The sequence below is a fragment of the Rhinoraja longicauda genome, chromosome 24 (genome assembly GCF_053455715.1).
Source record: "Rhinoraja longicauda isolate Sanriku21f chromosome 24, sRhiLon1.1, whole genome shotgun sequence".
Lineage (NCBI taxonomy): Eukaryota > Metazoa > Chordata > Chondrichthyes > Rajiformes > Arhynchobatidae > Rhinoraja > Rhinoraja longicauda.
Window position 1 is genome coordinate 3,296,423 of NC_135976.1, and position 20,774 is coordinate 3,317,196.

Sequence of the window (20,774 nt, forward strand, 5' to 3'; positions counted from 1 at the left end):
TTTATTAAGGTCCCAAGAAGAATTAGACTCAACCTGAATTTCATTCTGTGACTAAAGTACCTGGTTCGATAACACATGAGTGAATGTAGGTAGACACAAAATGTTGGAGTAACTCAGCGGGTCAGGCAGCATTTTGTGTCTACCTTCAATTTGAACCAGCATCTGCAGTTATTTTCGTACACACGAGTGAATGTATGTCTATAGCTTAGATCCTACATCTTTCAAATGTATATTTTAGAAAATATTGATGAAAATATTAAGAATGCACAATTGTAGTTGGTGAATTTCAAAAGTATGTTTTGAAAGGATACTAAAGAGAGTGCCCAAATAAAGGAGGATTAAGAGGAGGGATTATGTAAATTCCCTATATTTTCACTGGACTAGTTGGACTATCACTGATGTTTTCAAGATTCTAAAGAGTCTGGATAGAGTTGACTGAGGCTGTTTCACGCAATAATACTGGAAATAATCAGAAGGTAGAGAGAGAAACAAGTTAATGTTGAAGGAGGAACAAGAGGCCCTGTGAGCGTGTGGGCTTGCTCCAGTTTCCTCCCACATCCCAAAGATGTTCAGGAGAGACCTGGTTTATAATGAAGATGGACACAAAGTGCTTGAGTAGCTCAGAGGGTCGGGCAGCATCTCTGGAGAAGGAGAATGGGTAACGTATCGGGTGGGAATCTTGAATCTTCAGATCCTGATTCTGAAGAAGAGCTTCTACCCGGGAAGTCTCCTGATCTTTTTTCTCCAGAGGTGCTGCCTGACCGGCTCAGTTGCCCCAGCATTTTGTGTCTATCAAAGACGTGCAGGTTTGTTGGTTAATTAGTCCTCTGTAAACTCCCCCCTAGTGTGTAGCAACTGGGAATGAGAAAGTAGAATAACACAGAACAAGTGTGAATGGGTAATCGATGGTCAGCATGGCTTTGTCAGGCCGAAGGGCCTGTTGACATTCAATCTAAAGAGCAAGTAGGATAACATAGAACTAGTGTGAATGTGGTCGGCGTAGACTTGTTGGGCTGAAGGGCCTGTTTCATGCTGCATCTCTAAACTGAAGTAAAACTAAAAATGCTGGAATCTGGAGCAAGAAAAGGAGAGCTGTTGAAGCAACAGCAACAAAGAGGCATTGGTGATGGGACATGGACAGTCAGTGTTTCAGGTTGGGACGCTCCATTTGGATTGCATGAAACTTCTTGATGCAAAATATTTAAGGTCAATGTCTTGTTGAGTGGTGTTTTCCCCACCTCTTTTCTGGATCTGCTGTCTACTAATTAATTCGGATTGAATGATTGCTGCAATAAATCAACGACTCAATTATTGTATCATGTGAAATTCAGGCTGGCAGAAGGTGAATTAGAGGGACCTGGGCTTTTATTGCCTTTGTTAATTTCCTTATCCCCGTGACGATCAGTAATATGAAAAGTGATTGGAGCAGATTGCGGTTCAGGAGGGGCTCAATCATATCCCAACCTGCTCACCAAACTCTAGCTAGTTGTCTATTCTGATATCAGTTCCAACTGTGTAAGAAGGAACTGCAGAAGCCGGTTTACACCGAAGATAGACACAAAATGCTGGAGTAACTCAGCGGGACAGGCAGCATTTCTGGAGAGAAGGAATGGATGGCGTATCGGGTCGAGACCCTTCAGACTGAGAGTCGGGGAGGAGAGAGGGAAACTAGAGCTATGGAAGGGTGACATCTTGGACTGCGTGAAAAAAAGTAGTCTTTTGCCTTTTAACAGCCCTTTGTTGCTAAATAAACTGTTTTGGGTGGTCCTAATCATCACTAGTTGTTGATTTCAATTCTTAAGCTACCTTTTCTATGAAGCGCAGTTCCTTTTAACTAAATGGCAGAATGAGGAAATGGAAAATGCATGTTGTGTTTGCGTGTGTGTCTAATATTTGCATCCTGCTTTCAGTTGATCACAGCCGTGTGCCGCTGTCGCTGGCCATTGCCAACACTGATTCTGATTACATCAATGCAAGCTTCATCAAGGTATGCACTTTCTAAATGGAAACTGTGCCAAAAATAAGAATGGCCAGTGCATTTCAGTGGAAATAATCTTTGATCATACCTTCACATATCAAGTTTGAGAGAGAGAAAAGCGTTCTCACCGCGGGCTGGAGGCGGCAGAACTGCAGAAACCGGGGTGGGTCTCCTGTAATCGGGTAAACCGTGGAAGATGTTTGAGACCTCGGCTCAAATGTTTTGATGGAATATATCAGGAGATACCAATTGCAATTGCTGAAGGATTGGTAATTCGATAACATACGGTTAAGCTGAATGCCAAAAGAATCATTGGTAATGTCTTATACCTTATAACAACTCGATGGCCATTCTGCCCATTGGATTCATGCTCCCAGGGGAGCAATTGGTTGAGTCCCATTCCTCCTCTATCTATTACCCTGCAATTTATTCTCTTTCATACATGTCCATCTAAATTATTTTTTTGATTCCTTGCTGTAAACCACACTTGGGGACAACTTATATAGTAGCCAATTAACTTTCCTGCATGAATTTTAACATGATGGAGGAAACCAGAACACCCAGAGGATGCTTGTATGGACACATGGAGATGGTGCAAACCCTGCAAAGACATCATCCATGGATCAAAGTTAGTTTCATTGCGGTGCAAGGCCTTCGCTCCAACTGCTATACCACCATGTACAAAGCAGAAGCATCCACGTCGCGGGGCTAGAAACTGGAAGTGTCCTGAGCTAATTCTGCTGCTGCCATCGTCTATTGTACAAGTGATGGCTCCCACTGATTGTCGCCGGAAGCTTGTGTCCTTTTCAAGACGGACGATGACGGTGATGTAACATTTGAAACAAGGATGATGGACACAAAAGAAGACCATGCCGCCCATGAAACCACTGTGCCATTTGTGTGAGGATGCATAGCTTCGGCATTGAACTGTGATCTGGAATGCTTTGCATGAAATGGTGCAGAGGTGAAGTAGATTCAATTGTAGCGTTCAAAAAAGAATTGGATAGATAAGTTGAAAGCAAATAGTTGTTTGGAAGAGAACAGCAGGATGGGATTTCTTGCAAAGCTCCAGAGTTATAATGGGCTGAAAAGCCTCTGACTTGTACAGTATGACTCACATCAAAACAAGCCCTGTGAAAGGCGATAATTTGAAATGAAGAAGTAGATAGAATCAGAAATGTTGACAACACAAAAGTGTCAGATAACTATTGCAAAACAAAATGTACACAGAAATGATGGAGATAAAAGAACTTTGGGGAAACGTTAGTCAGAATAGCCATGTGTGAGACGAAAGGGCAAAAATCTAGAGAGAGAATCTATGTGAATTGAGATGATGGATAGGAAGTGATAGAAACATAGAAAATAGGTGCAGGAGTAGACCATTCGGCCCTTCGAGCCAGCACCACCATTCAATATGATCATGACTGATCATCCAAAATCAGTAGCCCCGTTCCAGTTTTTTCCCCATATCCCTTGATTCTGTTAGCCCTAAGAGCTAAATCTAACTCTCTCTTCAAAACATCCGGTGAATTGGCCTCCACTGCCCTCTGTGCAGAGAATTCCTCATCTCAGTCCTAAATGGCCTACCCCTTATTCTTGAACTGTAAACCCTGGTTCTGGACTCCCCCAACATCGGGAACATTTTTCCTGCATCTAGCCTGTCCAATTCCTTAAGAATTTTATATGTTTCAATACGATCCATATAAGATATAATATTACCAAATAGTAGAAAAGAATTACTACTAAATATAAGGATAAATAAGTAAAAATCATATGATAATTGAGGAAGATCTCAAGTAACCAAAATAAACAAATGAAGAGATGTAATCAGAATGGAGCAGACTGAGTATTTCCCAATTATGTACAAAATGTGGGAACTTTTACAATGAAAAATGCTAGAGGCAGTCAGGGGGCATGAACTGGAGAAATTATGTAAGTAAGCATGGCAAAATATTGAGAGAATAATGATCTCAACATAAATAATACTTAAAATAATTGAATGGTGTTATGGCATAATCAGGTTATTAGATTGGGGAAATGCCAACTATGATGGATTGGGGATGGAGCGAAAGAAGGTAAACTGGAGAAAAATCTTGACAAAATAGTCAACACCAGAATTTATAATTGGAAACGAGGAAATGGCAGAACAGTTAAACGAGTACTTTGGTTCTGTCTTCACTAAGGAAGACAATCTCCCAGAAATATTATGTTTCAACAATCTCCCATGAAGCTGGGTGGCAGTGTGAGCTGTGAGGAGGATGCTATGAGGCAGGATGACTTGGATAGGTTGTGTAAGTGGGCAGATGCATGGCAGATGCATTATAATGTGGATAAATGTGAGGTTATCCACTTTGGTGGCAAGAGCAGGAAGGCAGATTATTACCTGAATGGGGAGGATCTAGTGGGAGGGAGGAACTGAAGGGAATCCACATTCGTCAGGAAATGGTGTTAGGTAAACTGTTGGGACTGAAGGCAGATAAATCCCCAGGGCTGATGGTCTGCATCCCAGAGTACTCAAGGAGGAGGCCCTAGAAATCGTGGATGCATTGGTGATCATTTTCCAATTTTCTATAGACTCTGGATCAGTTCCTGTGGACTGGAGGGTAGCTAATGTAACTCTACTTTTTAAGAAAGGAGGGAGAGAGAAAACAAGGAACTATAGACCAGTTAGCCTTACATCAGTAACGGGGAAGATACTTGAGTCCATAATTAAAGATGTAATAGCAGCGCATTTGGAAAGCAGTGGCAGGATTGGATTTATGAAGGGGAAACCATGCTTCACTAATCTTCTGGAATGTTTTGAGGATGTAACAAGTAGAATGGATAAGGGAGAGCCAGTGGATGTGGTGTATCTGGACTTTCAAAAAGCCTTTGACAAGGTCCCCCACAAGAGATTAGTGTGCAAAATTAGAGCACATGGTATTGGGGGAAGGGTATTGACATGGATAGAGAACGGGTTGGCAGACAGGAAGCAAAGAGTAGGAATTAACGGGCCCTTTTCAGAATGGCAGGCAGTGACTAGTGGGGTGCCGCAAGGTTCGGTGTAGGGACCCCAGTTGTTTACAATATATATTAATGATTTAGACGAGGAAATTAAATATAACATCTCCAAGTTTGCGGATGACAGAAAGCTGGGGGGCAGTGTGAGCTGCGAGGAGGATGCTATAAGGCTGCAGCGTGACTTGGATAGGTTGGCTTAGTGGGCAGAAACATGGCAGATGCAGTATAATGTGGATAAATGTGAGGTCATCCACTTTGGTGGCAAGAACAGGAAGGCAGATTATTATCTGAATGGTGTCAAATTTGGAAATGGGGAGGAGCAACGAGACCTGGGTGTGCTTGTACATCAGTCACTGAAAGCAAGCATGCAGGTGCAGCAGGCAATGAAGAAAACTAATGGCATGTTGACCTTCATTGCGAGAGGATTTGAGTTGAGGAGCAAGGAGGTCCTACTGCAGTTGTACGGGGCTCTGGTGAGACCACACCTGGAGTATTGTATGCAGTTTTGGCATCCTAATTTGAGGAAGGATATTATTGCTATTGAGGGAGTGCAGCTTAGGTTCACCGGGTTAATTCCCAGGATGGCGGGACTGACAGATGATGAAAGAATGGGTCGACTGGGCTTGTATACACTGGAATTGAGAAGGATGAGAGGGGATCTTATAGAAACATGTAAAATTCTTAAAGGATTGGACAGGCTAGATGCAGGAAAAATGGTTCCAATGTTGAGGGAATCCAAAACCAGGGGTCACAGTTTAAGAATAAGTGGTAGGCCATTTAGGTCTGAGATGAGGAAAAACGTTTTCACCCAGAGAGTTGTGAATCTGTGGAATTCTCTGCCAATTCACTGGATGTTTTCAAGAGAGATTTAGATTTAGCTCTTAGGGTGAAAGGAATCAAGGGATATGGGGAAAAAGCAAGATTTTAGATTTTAGATGATCAGCCATGATCATATTGAATGGCGATGCTGGCTCGAAGGGCCGAATGGCCTACCCCTACACCTATTTTCTACGTTTCTATGTTTCTCAGCTATACCCTGAAGACTTTGTCTATTGCAGGTCCCAAACTAGTTTCTCAAGTCCCGGAAAGTTAATGGAGTTCACATTCACTTGATTCAGTGGCAAGATCGTTGTCCATTAAACCAAACTGACCTATGCAACTGAAATATTACAAACGTTACATGAGCATTACAAATCTAACAAGACGTTTCAGCGCCCGGTGCGACTCGGCCGCGGGGACTTCCATCCCCTTGCGGGGACTGTGCGGGTCGGTCGGGGACGAGCTGTCTGTCCGTGGGCGTGGGGAAGAGAGTGGAAGTTTTGTTGCCTCCATCACAGTGCGGGGGTGTTTGGAGTCACTGTGATGGACGTTTGTGTTGGGGTTATGTGTCTTGTGTTCTTTTTTGTGTGTGACTGCTATGTAGTTTCGTTCGGTACCTTGGTACCGAATGACAAATAAAGCTCTGTTGAACTGTTGAACTGTTGAAAACATTTTGAATTTTATATATTAGGTGACTTGAAGTTCATAGGGTAGAGCATATTTTCTGAAATATTAAATTGACAAAGGGTGACATTCAAAAACGTTTTTCTTTCCAAGGGTGTGTATGGACCACAAGCCTATATCGCAACGCAGGGCCCTTTACCTCACACCGTGCTGGACTTCTGGAGAATGCTGTGGGAGTATAATGTTATCGTAAGCTTTTTTTATTTCTTCAAACAAAGATTTGATATGAACCCTGCCTAGTACATTTGAGCCAAGTAAAATATCCTCTCTGAACAACTCTCAACCAAAGGAAAATATTGTGGATGGCGAGATCTGAATTAAAATCCAAACATTGAAACGGGTCGGCAGGTCATGCAGCATGTGGAGAATGAAACCCTATTAAGATCATTCACCTTTTATACTTATTAGCCATAAGTTAACGATGTAGCAAATTTTGAATGTGAGTTGCAATATTTAATTTATTTTTCATTTTTACTAATTCCCTTGGAGGTTCCCCAGTTTTAATTCAATGCAAATGACTGTGGGGGAAACCACATCAGTAAGTGGTAAGGGGCCAGTCATATTGGCTTGGATTGGAAATCACATTTGCTTCAAATTGGTTCAGGATGAGCGATTTCCTTCCCTGAAGAATACTTGAGAATCTTGGTTTTATGACAGTTTAACAACATTATTATTATTTTCACTATTTTCATCTTTTTAACGAACTCAATTCAATTTCACAAATTGCCACAGTGTGATTTTTAGACGAGAATTCTCAGGAGTACAGTCACCAACAGCCCAAACGTCACCCCTTCCTTCCCTCCAGAGATGCTGTCTGTCCCGCTGAGTTACTCCAGCTTTTTGCGTCTATTTTCGGTTTTAACCAACAGCTGCAGTTCCTTCCTGCCCAGCCCAAATGAAATGTTCTGTAAGAATATGAGGAAGGAGAATGAGAGCAGAACTACTCACATGGACTGATATGATGGACTGAATGTCAAGCTTCTGCACTGTAAGATTCTGATGTCAGCATAATAATTTCATCCCACTGCACTTCTGTAGGGTGTGTGTGTGTGAAACTTCCATAGTCCGTTCTTTTGTAAGATTCCTGGATGGATTATGACATCGGAACTCTTAAGCCAAGTGCACAAAATCAGACCATTCTCTGCTGTCTATGTGATCATTTTCACAGGGTGAATAATCATTATTTTTCAGAGTGACTAAATGACAAGGTGAGAAATCAGTTGAAGTTGTCCTAACCCAGGACATTAGTGGGTAGTGCCATGGAGTGCAAATGTTAGGAACTTGTATGAAATGAGAAGATAGATAGATTCTTGATTAGTACGGGCGTCGGGAGTTGTGGGGAGAAGGCAGGAGAATGGGGTTAGGAGAGAGAGATAGATCAGCCATGATTGAATGGTGGAGTACACTTAATGGGCCGAATGGCCTAATTCTGCTCCTATCACACAACCTTATGACCTTAAATCAATATGGAACACGTTCACCCACATTAAAGTATTGTGTCTGATTTCAGACATGGCACTTTTGCAAGAACGTGGGAGAGTTCAGTTGCAAGGATAAAAGAGTCAAGAGTGTTTTATTGTTACATGTCCCAGATAGAACAGTGAAATTCTTACTTGCAGCAGTGCTTATGGATAGAAAAGAGAAGCATGGATTATTATTCTTCAAACGAGGAAAACTATGAGAAGATTTAAAAGATTACAAAATCACAAAGGGTCTAGATTAGATGTGCAAACATTAACTGCTCCTTTTGGCAGAAGCATCAAAGGACATACTGTAGATTTAAGGTGATAGGCTAAAGAAACAAAAAAAGTCATTAGTAGTTAAATTCAGGAACATATTTTCTGAGAGATAAGTAGAAGCCTCTTGTGATTTTGTGACTATTGAAAATGAATTGGCTGGTTAAGTACTTGAAAGAAAAATAGTTACAGGACTCCAGGGAAAAAGATGATGATTGTGACTAATGGGATTACACAAGCAAAAGACAGTGTGGGATGAATGGCCTTGCCCACGATGTTATGATTCTATGTTTTGTTAAATTGGAACGACTTGTTTTCCCGTGATTCTGTCCCATGCTTCTGATGACGGTTCTTCACCATAATGGTCAAGGAAGGATCCTGAGCATAAATCTTCAAGCACTATGTTGTGACTTGATATTAAACAATCAAGCAATTAAAGTCATTCTTAACCGGTATATTTGAAACTGCTTTTCCTGCTTACTTACATGGGGACCATAGCCACTTTATGATGTTGCCATGCTTGGTGTTATAAATTGTAACTCTCTTTTGTGCTGTGATAAAGAAACTGGCATGACGCTTCATGAAAGGTGTAATTGATGAATCCCCTTTAGATGTTTCCTCCCATTAGAGAGATCAAAGGTAACCAGAAAATATTTCCTCATATAATTGCAAGATGTTACATGAATTAAGGTTGAAGCTCAACATTAGGGACTGTCTCCCTAACATGTTTGCATTCCTTCATTCTATCAGGTAGTTGTTATGGCTTGCCGTGAGTTCGAGATGGGACGGGTAAGTACACAATTGCTTTCATCAAAGGAATTGATATAGTCATTTGAAGAATTAAAAAGGATTTTTTTTTTTTTAACAAGGAAATTTGGCTTAGAATATAAAAACTAGGAGATTATGTTGCAAACTTTACAAAACATGAGTTCGAAGACACTTGGAGTATTGTGTGGTATAGGAATGACATGATTGCTCGGGAGAGAGTGCAGAAGAGATTCCCAAGGATATTACCTGGACTGCAGGGCTTTGGTTATAGGGATCGATTAGATAGACTGGGCATACCTTGATAGATTAGATAGGTTGGGCATACCTTGATAGATTAGATAGGCTGGGCAAACCTTGATAGATTAGATAGGCTGGGCATACCTTGATAGATTAGATAGGTTGGGCATACCTTGATAGATTAGATAGGCTGGGCATACCTTGATAGATTAGATAGGCTGGGCATACCTTGATAGATTAGATAGGCTGGGCATACCTTGATAGATTAGATAGGCTGGGCGAACCTTGATAGATTAGATAGGCTGGGCGTACCTTGATAGATTAGATAGGCTGGGCATACCTTGATAGATTAGATAGGCTGGGCATACCTTGATAGATTAGATAGGCTGGGCAAACCTTGATAGATTAGATAGGCTGGGCGTACCTTGATAGGTTAGATAGGCTGGGCATGGTTTCCTTGCAATGAAGGTGGCCAAGGAGTGTTGGAGGTATATTATAGAGGTATACCTGTTGGAGGTATATTATAAGGCATGGATAGATTTTTTTTTTACAATGGTAGGGATATCAAAAACAAAATGGCATAGGTCTAAGGCATAGGAGAGGAAAGAGTTTTAAAGGTGACCTGAAGGAGAGTTATTTCGCAAAAGTGGTGGATATCTAAAAAAAGCTGCCAGAGGAAGTGGTATAATCAGCCACAATCATTAAACTTTAAGAGCCATTGAGTCAGAGCCTTAATTCAGCAAGGCATGAAGGAAATTGATCTAATGCAGACAAATAAGATGAGTGCAGATGGCTAAGAAAGTTGATATGGACATGTTGGGGCAAATGAATTGTGTCTGTTCTTACAACTCTGACTCTATGAAATTAAGCTGTACCTTTCATGACTTACTGCCACCTCATCCGAGTACACACTTTGGGAAGGACATCAAAAATGTTTTTTAAAAACACTCCTAGAGTGTAGGAGAAATCATCTGGAGATACTAGAGAATTCAGTTTGGTCTCTTTCTGTGCTTTAGGATTCTGAGTTTTGTGTCTCCTTACCTTTCAGAAAAAGTGTGAGCGATATTGGGCCAACCAAGGAGAAGATCCATACTGTACTGGGCCTTTCAGTATTTCTTGTGTGAGTACTTTAACCATGCATCTACAAATAACTCTTCTCCCTATTTAGTGTAGCCTGTATAATCCTTTCAAATACATTTTTGCTGCACAAGTTTGGCTTTTAAAAGAACATGCTGTTTTAGTTAGAGATAGACACAAAATGTTGGAGTAACTCAGCGGGTTAGGCAGCACTTCTGGAGAAAATGGACAAGTGCCATTTTGGGTTGGAATCCTCTTCAGACTGAAGAAGGGTCCCGACCCGAAACGCCACTTGTCCATTTTCTCCAGAGATGCTGCCTGACCCGCTGAGCTACTCCAGCACTTTGTGTCCATCTTTGGTATAAACCAGCATCTGCAGTTACTTTTTATTACATGCTGTTTTTGCGTTCTTTTAAAATGTCCAGGGAAAAACAGTGAAAGTATCTTTCACGTTTGGATCATCAGCCGTTAAAAGTAACAAAGGAAACTGTTCATGTTGTGCTGGAATTTTTTAATTACAGAGTTTGAGTTGCCAATTCTGGTTCAATGCACTTTTGGTGGACTCTTCATATAGTTAATACTGCAAAATAGAATTAGAATAACAGAAGAATAAAAAGTGAGATGCTTTGTGGAAAGAGGAGGGATTAGGGTAAAATTAGACAAACGATCAAGTACCATGGGCTGGATGACTTCTTTCTGGAACAATATATAATTATTGTAACATGTTATTTATAGAACTGTAGAACCTGAGAATCCATTAGAGATATGGGTCAGCTATTGACTGAATAAATTCAGTTAGTAAATTAGAAGATAAAATCAATAACGTTAAATGTAACATAAGAACATGGGAACTCGGAGCAAGGTGAGGCTCTCTGGCCCTTTGATCATGCTCTGCCATAACCTTTGGATCATGGCTGATATACCACCTCAGTGCCATTTCCCTGCATTATCTCTCCATTTCCCTTAATTTCCCTTAATATGCAGAGATGTTTTGAATGAACTCCATGTCTAATCTTCCATAGCCACCCAAGATGTAGAATTACAACGATTTACCATCTCCCTCTTCATCCCAGCCATGAAGAGCCTAATCCTTATTCAGAGAGTGTAACTCCTGTCTCTTCACCCCTCAGAGTAGGTCAAGAGAAGATGTCCATAAGGGTCCTACATTTTCCATTGTTAGTCTTTTCGTTTTTACAATATCAATAGAAGCTCTCACATTATACTATCTTGCCTTTTTTAAAATCAGTTTCTTGGTGCGTTCCTGCTGAGTTTCAAAGTACACCCGATCCTCCAATCCTCCGTTAGTTTTATTAGCCTCTTCCTTTGATTCAACGCTATCCTCATTTATTCTCATCAGCCATGAATGAATCACTTTTCCTTTGAAGATTTGTATGTAACATAATTTTTTTTTGCAGTTTATGTACTATTTCCTTAAATAGAACACACTGCCGTTCCATCACCTGACCTTTAGCACATCTTGCCATTAATCACACACAAACATTTGCTCCTCAGGCCTTCACAGTTTTCTTTGTTAAGATTTAAAACCCTGATTTTGGATTAAACCATATCACTTTCAAACTCATTGCTAAATTCTATCATGTTATAATCACTTTCATGAAAGCCCCTTAACTACAAGATTATGAATTCGCCCTTGGTTATTGGACAAAGATGTAATATTGCCTTCTGGAATTAGTATTGGTTCATTATTGCCATGTTTTCCTAGATACAGTGGAAAATAATTGTGTACAAGTCAGGTAAATTATACCATGCATTATGTAGTGCGATAGAGAAAATAAACAAGAGTGCTGATGTATAGTGTTACCACGACAGAGAAAATGTAGATAAAAAAAATTGCAAAGGCCCCAATGAGGTAGTTTGGAAGATCAGGAATTCATCCTTAACATATGAGAGTATAAGAAAATAACTGCAGATGCTGGTACAAATCGAAGGTATTTATTCACAAAATGCTGGAGTCACTCAGCAGGTCAGGCAGCATCTCAGGAGAGAAGGAATGGGCGACGTTTCGGGTCGAGACCCTTCTTCAGACTGATGTCAGGGGGGCGGGACAAAGGAAGGATATAGGTGGAGACAGGAAGATAGAGGGAGATCTGGGAAGGGGGAGGGGAAGAGAGAACCTCTTTCCTAACCTCTTAAGCTCTACCTACAGGTGGCCATCCCAGGATGTTAAACTCTGATATCCATCTCACTTTACTGGCCATTTAGTTCTGGTTGAAAGAAACTGGTGACCCAACAATCTTGAGGTAGCGGGCATTGGTCAATCATGTGTAGGAAGGAACTGCAGATGCTGGTTTAAACAGAGGATAGACACAAAAAGCTGGAGTAACTCAGCGGGTCAGACAGCATCACTGGAGAGAAGGAATAGGTGACGTTTCGTGTCGAGATTCTTCTGAAGGAGGGTCGTGACCGGAAACGTCACCTATTCCTTCTCTCCAGAGGTGCTGTCTGACCCGCTGAGTTACTCCACCTTTTTGTGTCTATCATTGGTAAATCATTATCAACTTTGCAATGTCTCACTTTAGAATGTCTCTCTCATTCTCCAGGAAAAAGAAGTGGTCAAATCAGAATATATCATCAGAACATTGAAAGTTCATTACCACAATGTGAGTAAAATGATTAAAGATTTGCATCTAATTGTTACCATGAAAGATGTGCGTACTAATCACAGTCAGATCTACTTTAATAACTTCCTCTAACAATTGGCCCCTTAGTTCAACTATCTATCACTTTCAAAAACATTTAATATAACATTAATGTGGGTCCACTGATATAATAGTAAAGAAGCATCTAGTGTCTGCATATGTATCTTCCTCTACAAAATGGTAAACAGTAAAATACTATTTTGATAAAAATGTAACTCACTGAATAGAAAGATCTGAATGATAGGGTGCATGAAGGTTACCAATTTGGAAGAACAGAAGTAAGTATGATTGTCCGCCTTGAAGAAGCCAAGCTTAGGAGATGATTTGATTAGGGTGTTCAAAGTCATGAATAAATGATTAAATAAAGAGAAATTGTTTCCAATTGAAGAAAGTAATATATTTAAGTTGATATCAGAAGAAACTGAGATAACATGGCCAACATTTTGAGTTTTTGTCTGGAACGTGCTGCCAGGTGGTGGAAGCAAATTCAATTGTGACATTCAAATAAGTCGGCACAGTAGCACAGCGGTAGAGTTGCTGCCTTACAGCGCTTGCAGCACCGGAGTCCAGGGTTCGATCCCGACTACGGGAGCTGTCTGTATGAAGTTCGTACATTCTCCCCGTGACCTGCGTGGGTTTTCTCCGAGATCTTCGGTTTCCTCCCACATACCAAAGATGTACAGGTTTGTAGGTTAATTAGCATGGTAAATGTAAAAGTTGTCCCTAGTGTGTGTAGGATAGTGTTAATGTGCGGGGATCGCTGGTCGGCGGTGACCCGGAAGGCCGAAAGGCCTGTTTCCACGCTGTATCTCTAAACTAAAAAAAAACTAAAAGTAGGAGATGTTATCGAAAGAGGGCATGTGGACAGAGCAGGGGAGTGGCACCAGTTCTAGTTTAGTTTAGCTTAGTTCTTCCAAGAGCTGACACAAGAAAGATGAGTCAAATGGCCTCTTTCTATGCGCCATTATCCAATGATTCCTTCTACATTAGCACATGCTGCAGAAAGCTGCAGGGATATTTCAGTCTTTCATCTCGGATAGGAACTTAAGATTCCTATCAAGTGCACACCCAGAAGTTTATAATTAATGAAAATCAAAAAATAACGCGTTGGAAATCTACAAAAAAAATCTGAGAGTGCTGGAAACCCTCAGCAAGTTGGGCGACTACGGAAAGAAAATTAATTAATATTTTAGGACCGAGGCCTTTTGTCAGAACTAAAGTCCTCACTGAATACTAATAAACAAGGGCAGTTTGAGATTTAGGAGGAGGAGGTGTTAGTATTCTTGATATGCATAAATCATCTGGACCTGATGAGATCTATTCCAGGTTATTGAGAGAGACAATAGAGCAGTCTTGAACTACTATCTACCTTAATGGTAACCCTCGGACTATCTTTGATCGGACTTTACTCGTTGTACCTAGCACCAAACATTACTCCCTTATCCTGTAAATGGCTCGATTGTACTCAAGTATTGTCTTTCTACTGACTGGTTAGCACGCAACAAAAGCTTTTCACTGTACCTGTACACGTGACAATACACTAAACTGAACTGAGAATGCATGAGCCTTGACAAAGATCTCTGGGTCTTCTCTCGCCACAGGTGAGGTTGAGGAGGACTGGAGAGTAGCTAATGCTGTTCCTTCCTAAAGAAGAGAAGTAAAAGAAATCCATGGAATTAGAGAATGATGAGCCTCCCACGGGGTGGATGGATTCAAAACTGGTTCACTGATAGAAAACAGAGTGATGTGGAGGAAGGGCAATATTCATGCTGGATGCCTGTGATCATTAGAGTTCTGCAGGTTTATGCGCTAGAACCTCTGCTGTTTGTGATATATACAGTTGCTCCTCGACGTACGATGGGGTTTTTGTTCCGACGAACCCATCATAAATCAAAAATATCGTAAGTCGAAAACGCACATCGCTAGCCCAGGAAAAGATCACAATTCAAACTTCGAAGTGCGGTTTCTACTGAATGTATATCACTTTTGCACCATCGTAAAGTCTAAATATCGCACGCCGCCGAAGCATCGTAAGTCGAGGAGCATCTGTAATATAAATAATTTGGACGTAAATGTAGACGGGTTGGATAGTGAGTTTGCAGATGACACCAAGATTGCTGTGGGTGCAGACAGTGAGGAAGACTCAGAGTATCAGCTACAGAAATGAGTGGAGGAATGGCCGATGAAGTGTGAGGTGTTGCACTTTTGGAATTATAATGCAAGGAGAAAATATACGATTACTGGTGTGACCCTTAACTTCATTGAAAGAACAGGTGGGATCTTGGGGTCCAGATCCATAACCCCCTGAAAGTTCCAACACGAGTGGAAGGCGCATGGTTTGCTTGCCTTCATTGGTAGGGGCATCGAGTGTAAGAGTCAGGAAGTCACGATGCAGCTTAATAGGAGATTTGCATGCAATTCTGGTCACATTTGGAGTATTTCCGATCACCCCACTACAGGAAGGAGTTGGAGGCTTTGGAAAGGATACAGAAGAGGTTTACCAGAATGATGCCTGGACTAGGCAGTATTAGCTACAGGAAGAGTTTGGAAAGACACAGATTGTTTTCTCCAGAGAGTGCAGGAGACCTGATAGAAGTATATCAAATTCTGAGAGGCGTAGATAGGGTAGACAGTCAGAACCTTTTTACCAAGATGGATAAATCAAATACTGGAGAGCATAGTTTTAAGTTGAGAGGGGCAAGTTTAAAGGAGATGTGTTGTGGCAAGTTTCTTATGGAGAGGGTGGTGAGTGTCTGGAAGAGGTGGTGGTTGAGGCAGATTCGTTAGTGGCATTTAAGAGACGTTTGGATAGGCTTATGGATGCGCAGGGAATGAATGGAGTTTGGATTTTGTGCAGGCATAAGAGTTGGTCTTGGCATTCACGTTCGGCACAGACAGTGTGCTGTATTGTTCTATGAATGTTCCCAGCATTTTTTTTTTGTGTTTATTTCCGATTACACAGTATTCTGAATCGGAATAATAAAATATTCCGCTCAGGAATAATAAAATATACCAATTATTCGATCAGATCTTCCAATGATTAATCCTTTGTCTTCACCGAGCCTAAATCATGAAACTTGCCCCTTTCACCAGAAGGACTGCAGCAGAACATGAAGGTGACTCCTCAGCATCTTTCCAAGGGCAATTGGAGACTGGCAATGCACGAGTCTTGCCAGTGATAATCAGATCCATGAAATGTAAAAGAAATGGTCACCAACTGAAACACCCCATGCCAGAAACAAATTCCAAATGAAATCTAATTTCCAATGAGAGCCTAATTAATTAATGATGTTAATTAAAGGCAATCTCTCTGCATTTAGACTTTCCTGTTATTTGCCACTGCCTCAAAAAGATAACGGGTCTGTACAATGGAAGTTGGACACAAAATGCTGGAGTAACTCAGTGGGACAAGCAGCATCTCTGGAGAGAAGGAATGGATGACGTTTCAGGTCGAGAAGGAATGGGTGATCTTTCACCCGAACTGAGTTACTCCAGCCTCTTGTGTCTAGCTTCAGTTTAATCCAGCATCTACAGTTCTTTCCTACATATTAGATCTGTATAATGGGTTGTATCTCCACGTTCTACTGGATTTTTCCTTTCATCAGGTGGTAGTTAATAATGAGTCCATGATCTCTGGATTGTTGGACTGGTACCAGAACTACAACTTACTGGAGCAAGAAAGTGGTCTACTAATTGAAGTGTAAATAATTATTCTCGATCTCTGCATATCGAGGTGCAGAGTGTATATGCAGCTCCACTGACAACACTGTAAATGTTTGGTAACGTTTCATTGATGTTTTCAGTTATTTTGCATCCTAATACCATTTCATCACAATGTAGCTTTAGATCCCAGTCACCCATTGCACGAGTAATCAGATTGATGTGGCTGATTGAGCATCTGCATGTGGCTAATTGCACTTCTGATCAGAAGATAAAGACCAATAACAATCACTCTCTTGGTCATGTAGTTTCTACACTTGCTTTGTTCAGGATGTGATTATAAATTTTAATTTCACTTTCTGCCAGGTGGTGAGATAGTGAGATGAAAATCAAGAATGTGTAGGAGAGAACTGCAGATGCTGGTTTAAATCGAAGGTAGACACAAAATGCCTACACAAAATGTAACTCAGCGGGACAGGCAGCATCTCTGGAGAGAGGGAATGGGTGACTTTTCGGGTTAGGACCCTTTTTCAGACAGTTTTTTATTGATGAGTGTGTTTTATTTCATTAATTACAGACTGACAATATATATTTAAGCATATGTGCAATGTGCAGTACATTTACCTGTACTGCATGAGAGGTCATTTTGACTAATTAATGCCTGCAGTAAGTGGACATGACTATTGCCTCAGCTGGAGTTGATCAGCGTATTCTGTTGGACAAACCTTCTTGTGTTGCCACAGAAGGCTGTGGAGACCAAGTCATGGATATTTTTAAGGCAGAGATAGATGGATTCTTGATCAGTACGGGTGTCAGAGGTTACGGGGAGAAGGCAGGAGAATGGGGTTAGGAGGGAGAGATAGATCAGCCACGATTGAATGGCGGAGTAGACCTGATGGGCCGAATGGCCTAATTCTGCTCCTATCACCTATGACCTTCTGGCCTTAAACACTGACACGTTGTGGTTTTATCTGTGGCAGATCGCTCGGACTGTGTATCAACTTCACTACGCCAACTGGCCAGATCATGGAGTCCCATCGTCAATAGATCCCACCTTGGAACTGATCAAAGACATGCGGGATATTCAGCAGCACGATGATGTCCCCATGTGCATTCACTGCAGGTAAGCCAGCAATTACCAAGAGCCCAAAGATTGATTGAAATACCATTATGGGTACCTGCTTTCAAATACATGTCCAAGTCACCATTTTTATAATTGAATGTTGATCCCTAACATCTTGGAGTTTTGAAGGAGAAAAACCCAACAGAGAAAATGTACTCCGTTGGTGATTTTAATTCTCCGCTGTTGCTATTACACAATCTGATGAGCATATCATATCATATCATATCATATACATACAGCCGGATATATTCTATCACTTTTATTCCCATAGGGCTTTAATAAATAAACATTTATTAAAAGATGTTTTAATAAATGTTCAGTACCAATGCAGTTGAGGGAATATTTGACTTGTTCCTGTCTATCTTGTCCCACTTCTCTCAATTTCTCTTTGCCCACCAGACCATCCATTGCTCATTCTGTAGCCCTTTTCAAGTCAATGTCAACCATCTCCTTGAATCACTATGGTTCATGGTGTAAAATTGCTTCCACTTTAGAAGAAGGGAGTTCCCAGGGTTTGGACCCAATAACAATGAAAGAATACCCAGCAACTTTAGATAGTACCTCTCTTTCCCTCCCCCTTCCCAGTTCTCCCTCCATCTTCCTGTCTCCACCTATATCCTTCCTTTGTCCCGCCCCCCTGACATCAGTCTGAAGAAGGGTCCCGACCCGAAACGTCACCCATTCCTTCTCTCCTGAGATGCTGCCTGATCTGCTGAGTTACTCCAGCATTTTGTGAATAAAGGGCTAATTCATAATCTTGTAGTTAAGGGGCTTTCATGAAAGTGATTATAACATGATAGAATTTAGCAATGAGTTTGAAAGTGATATGGTTTAATCCAAAATTAGGGTTTTAAATCTTAACAAAGAAAACTGAAGGCCTGAGGAGCAAATGTTTGTGTGGTTAATGGCAAGATGTGCTGAAGGTCAGGTGATGGAACGGCGGTGTGTTCTATTTAAGGAAATAGTGTTCAGCATGTGTTCATACCAGGATTGTGTGCTGAGGGGAAATTTGGAGGTGATAATGTTTCCGAGTACGTGCGACGTCTCTGACAGCATGGTCGGGGGTAATAAAAAATGTAGCATGAATGAATTTTTTAAAATATTGCTCTCTCACACATGGTTTCGCAATGTACGGGTCATTCACCAGAAAAATGAGAGTATTAATGTGCAAGAAAATCCCTATGAATACACACCATTTGTGACATGCGGAATTTTGGACTGCGTGGGTGTGAGAAGGGGGGAGGAAGTGATTTAAAAATGGCCTGAAACAAGATTTTTTTTTTCTACATTATTCTGGACCCTTGAATGTTTCTTGGAGCTTCTCAATCTTTGGCCCTTCAACAACAGAAAGCAGAATAACAATGTCATCTATTTGGTGATCTTGAGAATGTCCTCCATTTGGTGATCTTGAGAATGTCCTCCATTTGGTGATCTTGAGAAATATTGAGAATGTAATGTGGAGTATTGTGTGCAGTTCCGGTCACTCCATGACTCGAGGGATGTGGAAATTTGAAGTGGGTGCAAAATCGGTTTACCAGAATGCTGCCTGGATTAGAGGGTATTAGTTGTAAGGAGAGTCTTGACAAACTGGATTTTTCCCTCTGGAACGTTACAGGTTGGTTTCGGGGCAGTGGTGTGACCCAATATAAGTGTATAAAATAGGGAGGCATAGATCGGGTAGACGGTCAGAACCTTCTTCCCAGGTGGAAATGTTAAAGACCAGAGGGCAGAGCTTTAAGGTGAGAGGGCCAAAATTTAAAGGAGATGTGCAGGGAAAGTTTTTTTTAACCGAGGGTGGTGGGTGCCTGGAAAGTGCTGCCGAGGGTGGTCATGGAGACAAATATGATAGTGGCTTTCAAGAGGCATTAAAGCAGTATGGTGGCGCAGTGGTAGAGCTACTGCCTTGCAGTGCCAGAGACCTGGGTTTAATCCTGACTACGGGTGCTGTCTGGAGTTTGTACGTTCTCCCGGTGGGTTTGTACGTTCTCCTCCTGCGTGGGTTTTCCCCGGGATCTTCGGTTTCCTCCCACACTCCAAAGGCGTACAGGTTTGTAGGTTAATTGGCTTGGTATTAATGTAAGGTTGTCCCTAGTGTGTATAGAGTGAAGTTAATGTGCGGGGATCGCTGGTTGGTGCGGACCCGGTGGTCCGAAGGGCATGTTTCTGCGCTGTATCTCTAAACTAAAGGCTAAACGACACAAAAAGCTGCAGTAACTCAGCGGGTCAGACAGCATCTCTGGAGAAAAGGAATAGGTGTCAATTCGGGTCGAGACCCTTCTTCAGACAAGGTTTTCAGATGGGCAAGTAGAATGGAGGGAATGGAGGGATGTGGGTCACATGCAGGCAGAGGAGATTAGTTTGACATGACTGCATGTTTGGCTTGGGTCATTTTGGGCCGAAGGGCCGGTTCCAATGCTGTACTGTTCTATGTTAACATTAGCTATTATTTCCATTTTCTTAGAATGAGGCAGAAAGTGTTTGGGGATTTTCCACAATCTCATCGTGGTCAAGTAGCTTCGTAGTCAAGTAGTAATGGCCTTTCCTCCTACAGTGTCTATGCTGGTTACTAAATACCCATCAATAAAAATGTAGTCTTCCAGTTCCTTGTCCCCCATGCCATAGAAACATAGAAAATAGGTGCAGGAGGAGGCCATTTGGCCCTTAGAGCCAGCACCACCATTCATTGTGATCATAGCTGATCATCCACAATCAGTAACCTGTGCCTGCCTTCTCCCCATATCCCTTGATTCCACTAGCCCCTAGAGCTCTATCCAACTCTCTTTTAAATTCATCCAGTGAATTGGCCTTCACTGCCTTCTGTGGCAGAGAATTCCACAAATTCACAACTCACTGGATGAAAAGTTTCTTCTCACCTCAGTTTTATGAGGCCATTAAATGGCATTTCATTGAAAGTGTTCATGTAAATACATCTTGTATTTTGTGAGACTGCCTGACTCCACCACACCCTTGGGCAATGCATTGCAGATTTTAACAATCCCCGAATGAAAATAATTTCCACAAATCCCTTCTTG

General features: G+C 41.4%; 1 protein-coding gene across 1 annotated transcript in view; it reads left to right on the forward strand.

Annotated features, from left to right (window-relative positions):
- LOC144605203 (tyrosine-protein phosphatase non-receptor type 22-like) overlaps nucleotides 1-20,774 on the forward strand; it is a 98,335-nt gene that overhangs the window by 14,847 nt on the left and 62,714 nt on the right. Inside the window, exons 3-8 of the mRNA XM_078420298.1 lie at nucleotides 1,911-1,987; nucleotides 6,575-6,670; nucleotides 8,968-9,006; nucleotides 10,271-10,342; nucleotides 12,861-12,920; nucleotides 17,600-17,742. Coding sequence (XP_078276424.1) covers nucleotides 1,911-1,987; nucleotides 6,575-6,670; nucleotides 8,968-9,006; nucleotides 10,271-10,342; nucleotides 12,861-12,920; nucleotides 17,600-17,742 — 487 coding nt within the window. The remainder of the gene's footprint in view (nucleotides 1-1,910; nucleotides 1,988-6,574; nucleotides 6,671-8,967; nucleotides 9,007-10,270; nucleotides 10,343-12,860; nucleotides 12,921-17,599; nucleotides 17,743-20,774) is intronic.